The sequence below is a fragment of the Erithacus rubecula genome, assembly GCF_903797595.1.
Source record: "Erithacus rubecula genome assembly, contig: scaffold_173_arrow_ctg1, whole genome shotgun sequence".
NCBI lineage: Eukaryota > Metazoa > Chordata > Aves > Passeriformes > Muscicapidae > Erithacus > Erithacus rubecula.
The window spans coordinates 1-5605 of record NW_027636136.1 but is presented as its reverse complement, the minus strand read 5'-3'; the positions used below and the strand labels follow the sequence as shown (position 1 = coordinate 5605).

At 49.0% G+C, this 5605-nt stretch overlaps 1 protein-coding gene across 1 annotated transcript; it reads left to right on the top strand.

The window, feature by feature from the left end:
• Positions 1-1212: 1212 nt before the first annotated feature.
• On the top strand, positions 1213-4594 carry LOC306815616 (protein Mis18-alpha-like; the record flags this gene model as incomplete). The annotated part of the gene is made up of 5 exons (XM_079332184.1): positions 1213-1480; positions 1587-1653; positions 2288-2410; positions 3422-3515; positions 4235-4594. 5 exons carry the CDS (start codon positions 1213-1215, stop codon positions 4313-4315), a joined length of 633 nt encoding a protein of 210 aa, XP_079188310.1. The 3' UTR covers positions 4316-4594.
• Between the last annotated feature and the right edge of the window lie 1011 nt (positions 4595-5605).

The following is a 5605-nucleotide window of genomic DNA, read 5'->3' as shown; positions in this document are numbered from 1 at the left end:
AAGACTGGGCCCAACATGTAAAATGGCAAAGCTCCCGAAACACCACTTTTCAGCAGAAGTTCCCGTGAAGAGAAAATAGCCCCTGAGACAGTGAGCCAATACAAGATTGGAGAACCCTCAAAACACCATCCAACTAGCTATGCTATCAACTCCCAAAGATTGTCTTCATCCTCTGGTCAATCAGCTCACCATCTCCTGTAAAGTGACCTGTACAGAAAAACAACCCTAAACAGTACAAGTCCACAGTGAGTTCCTGAGCACACCCCGTTAGGCTGGAACCCCTGATCCTGCTGCTTTACAGGATTTACGTGGCAGCTTTTCCCCGGTGTTAGGATTGGCTAAGCAGCAGCAGCATAGGCTATCCATTGGGTCCCCACTGCTTTAATAAAAGAGCTATTTAAAATAAAGGCTTCGACTCTGGTTATTTTTAGCAATCATGTTATTCGTCAGCATGTTTTCAAGTGCGATGGGTGTCCCGGAACCTAGGGACAGGGTGGACAAATGTCAGCTGGGTCACAAACCCTTCTCTCAGAGCAGCGCGCTGTTCCTGGGCGCTCCTGAGCACAGCTGCGCTGAAAAGCATTCCTGAATGTATGTGGGTGGGAAGGGCTGGGGTCTGGAGGGCCACAGCGGGAGTGGGCAAGGGCACTTGGCCTGTTCAGCCCGGAGGAGGCTGAGGGCAGAGCTCACCGGACTGCAGCTCCTCCGAGAGGCAGCTCCGGTCTCCGCTCCGTGTGGGAGACAGGGACAGGACCCAGGGAGCGGCTGGAGCTGTGTCTGGAGGGGGTGATGTTGGATACCAGGGAAAGGTTCTTCCCCAGAGGGTGCTCGGCACTGCCCAGTTTCCCCAGGGGACGGGCCCGGCTCCACAGGCTCCAGGAGCGTCTGGACAGCGCTGCGAGGGTGGGATTGTCGGGGGGTCCGTGCAGGGCCAGGGTTTGGACTAGACGTTTTCTGAATGAGACGTGACTTGATAAAACGCTTCATATATAGGAGTGTACTGGAATATGCACACCCTTCGCTTTGGTTCCGTGACCGCACGAGGTCCAAACACCCCACAGGCGGTGCGGGGGCGACTCCAGGGCAGCCCTCGACCAGCGGGCGGTCCCGGGCCGGGCCCCAGAAGCGGTTCCGGGGTGGCCCTCGGCGGGCGGGCGCTCCAGGGCGGTGTCCGGTGTCACTGCCGCTCCCTCGACGGGCGATTCGAAAGCGATGTCGGTAATCGAGGCCGCTGCCGCTCCCTCGGCGGGCGGGCAGGACACGATGTCCTCGTCCTCGGAGTCCCCGGAGCTGGAGTCCTCACCGTCGCTGCTGGAGCCGGGCGGCGGCCGGGCCGAGCAGCAGCAGGAGCAGCGAGAGCTGCAGGCGGGCGCAGCTCCCATGCCCATGGTGTTTATGTGCGGCGGCTGCAGACGGCCCGTGGGGGACACCACGAGCTGGGAGTTCAATGACGAGGAGAGCGGCTGCATCGGGCTGCGCAGTGAGTACCGGCCTTGCCATCCCGGCACGTCCCCGCGGTCACTGCCGGCATCCCTCCCTCCCTCCCTCCTCTCCTCCTCCCCTCCCTCCCTCCTCCCTCGCTGCAGGTGCGGCCGCCAGCGTCACCGTGGACCCGGAGCGGAAGCTCTCGATGCTCCCCGGCGAGTACGGATGGTGAGCGCTGCTCCTGGCTGGGCACAGTGCCGGGGCACTCGGGGGTTCCCGGAGAAGGTGCTGAGGACAAGCCCGGTAAAGGGCCCGGAGCGCTCATGTGCCCCCGAGAGCCCCTGGAACACTTACTTGGGGTGGTCTGCACGTTCTGCTTATGGCCTAAGGAGAGGGATTTCTCCCAAGGACGTGTCGTGATAGACAAGGGGAATGGCCTTAGGATGAAGGAAAGCAGATTAGATTAGATATCAGGAAGAAATTGTTTCCTGGGAGAGTGTGGAGGCCCTGTGCAGGGTGCACAGAGCAGCTCTGGCTGCCCCTGGATCCCTGGAAATGTCTAAGGCCAGGCTGGATGGAGCTTGGAGCAAATTGGGATAGTGGAAGGTGTCCCTGCCCATGGAGGGGCTGAGAGCTTTAAGGTCCCTTCCACAGTTTAGTGATTCTGATGGTCTTGCTGAGGTCAGTCAGCCTAAGAAGCTGTTGCAACATCAGGCTGAAAGATGAGTGCTCATAATTCACTGTGTAAAGCAAGAATGAATGCTTAAAAAAAATTAATGTGTTTTTTTTTTTTTTTTTTGGAAAGGGAGGGAAGAGGTGCTTCCTTTTATTTTCTTCTGAATAGATGTTATTTCTTATTCAGCATGGTAGAAACCTTACTCTGCTCTGGCTGCTCAAGGACACTTGGCAGCATCTACAGGTGCACCCCAAGGCATCTTGACTACAAGAGAGATTTGTTCTGTTTCAGCGTTGACTCTGTTGAAAGGTAAATGCTGAATGTTTATGGGTCAGCCTGCCAGTTCCACTTCACTCAGCAGGCATTGCACTGAGGGTGCTCCTGTTATACTCTGGCAAGTCTAGAGGCAGCTTTTTCTGCTGCTCTGTCCCAGAGTGATTTTCTGTGTTGCTGCTGTTGGCATCATAGTGCTCAGCTGTGAGGAACCTGTGTAAGGCAAATCCTGGGAAAAACAACCAGGTCTGCCTTTTTATGAGAAATTGCATTGCAGCCAAGAAAATATCACCAGGTCCAGGGCAGAGGAGGGTTCCTTCTCATTGATTGGAAGAGTACACAAACCAAGCTCCAAACAGGCCTGGCTGCAGCCTGTGAGGGGTCAGCAATATCAGCAGCAAGTGTGGCTGGAGGGGCTCAGGCAGAACTTGGGGTGGGTCTGACCTGTACTGGCCACAACTGCTCTGTCCTTGCTAAGGTGGGCAAAGGCAAATCTGACAAGTGAGTGTGTGACTGAGACTCTCAGCTGTCTTCAAATCTGTCTAGAGAATTAAAGTGTGCTTGGGTTTAGGTGTTTATGGTACTTAAAAGTGGTCTTAAAGTATTCTTCCATAATTATATCCTGAATTTAGGCTCCATGTTGCAATTCTTTTATGCAAGCATTGTTTTAATAGACAGTGATTGTTCATCTGGACTAGTTTTAATGTCTCTGTCTTTTTCTGAAGTTCCCATTTATTTTGCTGTATTGCTGTGGATGTTCACCTTTGTACTCTGGGCAGTTTTTTTTTTTTTCCTTCATTCCAGAGATATGATACTTTGTTTTTTTTCCACGGCAGTCAAATTCTCTGAAGCACTAACCTGGCTGCAGAATGGCACTTTGTTGGAGAGTAATGCTGCTTCTCCTAGTCAATGCTGCCCTTGGTCCAATTTTTCACTGTGTGCTGTAGCCCCAGAATCCATGGCTGTCTCTCAGGGCTGTGAAGTAGTGCTGTGTTTGGGTTTTTGGCTTCAGAGTAGGAAGTGCATGACCTAATCTGTGCATCTCAGCTATATTCTAGGAACCACAGAAAAGCAAGCTGTTATTCATGAGGAGCCCCTTACTCTTGAAAGTCGAGCTGTCTTCCAAGAGGAGCTGCAAAGGGTGAGATTTAACGTTATCTCATTCTTTGTTTAAATCACCTCTGTGAAACCTTAGTGTGCTTCATTAGTTTCTGAGAATAGCTTATTTCACCCAGAGCAATTCCATGCATTGTAACATGCGCTGGATGCCTTCATGTCATTGGTATCCTGTGTTATGCAAGATTTTCAGTAACTTTTCCTTCAATTTTCATGGTAATTAGCATTTTCTGTTTATCAAGCACAGCATTAGGTTCCTATTTATGTCTCAGTAATTTGGTATGTTGTTTCTAGTTAGTTCTGATTCACTTCTCCAGATCTTACTTAACTTTTAGTCATGTTTCTTTTGCCTTTTGTGCAAATGGACTTAATGCTTTTGCTGTAATTTTGTATTGAAATATTACATCATAAATCAAGTTGATTTTTGCTCTACTAAAATCTTGTAACTGCAGGTAGGAAGAGCTGGGAGCAAAGTGTAAGAAAGTGGACTGTGGAAGCTGAAGGTTGTCCAGCAAAAGCTGAGTGTGTGGCTCTGACAGTGACCACGGCTGGAAAAAGTTACTGTGTGCACAGTGAATATCGGAGTGGGGCGAGGTGTCAAAGTATGAAAGTAGCAGGGAAAGAATCACATGAAAAGAATTGGTGATGTGAGATCAGATCTGAGCCCTCTCTGATGTCCACACGTGCTCTTTGTGTTGTCAATATCTGTTTGTAACCAAGTGCCTTTCCCTGGTTATTTTGCAGGTAGACATGGTAATCAGAGCTCTGGAGGCAAAACTGAGCACTATTGAGTCGCGTGTGGCTGCTCTGCACAGGCTGGTCTGAGAGGAAATGCAGGCTGAGCTGCAGGACAATGTCCAAGGTGAAACTTGGCCCTGGAATCCTCTGGGCTCTGTGGGGACATTGCAAAGATGGGAAAGGGCTGCAGGACACTGGTGGAGCAGTGCTGACCCAGGCTGTGTCCCAGCCAAGGAGTTCTAATGATGTCCCTTGAGAGGACACCTCAGGGGTTTTTTCTGAATAAGGACTTCTGATCAGGCAGTCTGTAGTCTCCTGATGTAATATAAATATTTATTTCAATTCTTGTCCCTGGAAGCAAAGCATTTATCCCCATTTATCCTGCTATTCAGTATCCGTTCAACTGGGTGTGCATTTTCCTAGCTAATAGAAAACCTCCCTGTGACTCTGTAATTTCCAAAGGAACAGCATGAAGTCACTTTTCTTTTTCTTGTCTCTGTAGCTTTAGCTTGACTCGTGCTCAAAGACAGGAATGACTCCATAGCTATATGTGGTGATTTGTTAGTTTGGTAGGGGATTTGCAAGTTCAGGGCTAAATGGTGTAAGAAAGGCTTTTTTGGTAGCAATAGATAAATGCTTTTCCCTGAGGTATTGAAGGTCAGTTGTTTTACAGCTTCAAAGGGAGGAAACCAAACCAGGCTGATGGTGCGCTCCTTTCAGCAAGGCTTGGTATACATTTGAGCAATTAATTCCACAGGGTTTTTTTGTGTTAATGCTGCTGTTTTGCTTGTGTTTGGTTTTCTGTGCCTTTGACTAATTGCCAGTGTCTCTCATACAGCCACCTAGTGTTTTTCACTAAAAGCAAGCATTGTGGTATAAAGCAAGAATAATCTCAAAAAGTGGTTGGGGTTTTGTTTTGGATTTGGCTTTGGATTTTGTTGTTTCTGTTTTTGTTTTTTTTGTTTTTTTTTTTTTTTTTTTTTTGTTACCCAACACTATTTAACTTGACTACTTGAGTTTTAAACTTTTCTCCAAAAACTTGGAATGAATATCCCATTCTGCCCCATTGGTAGGCACTGTTTATCTTAGAAAAGCTTCTATCCTCAACTGCCCTGTTTTGAAGCAGTGCTCCAGTTTATCCTGCAGTGATGTGTCTTGCATCCTTTCTGTTCAGGTAACTAAAACATGTTGTGTTGCCATACCTGCCACAGGAGCTCACATTACTTCAGTGTAATTTGTGAGGCAGCTGGGAGGAGAGGAAGGACTGGGCCAGAGTACTAAGGAACTCAGAATTTCAGGTGTGACACAGAAGAAAGCTCAGGTTGCAAAAAGGGAAATGTGTGCCCGAATTGTCTTGAAGCGGTGTTGCTGTCTGTT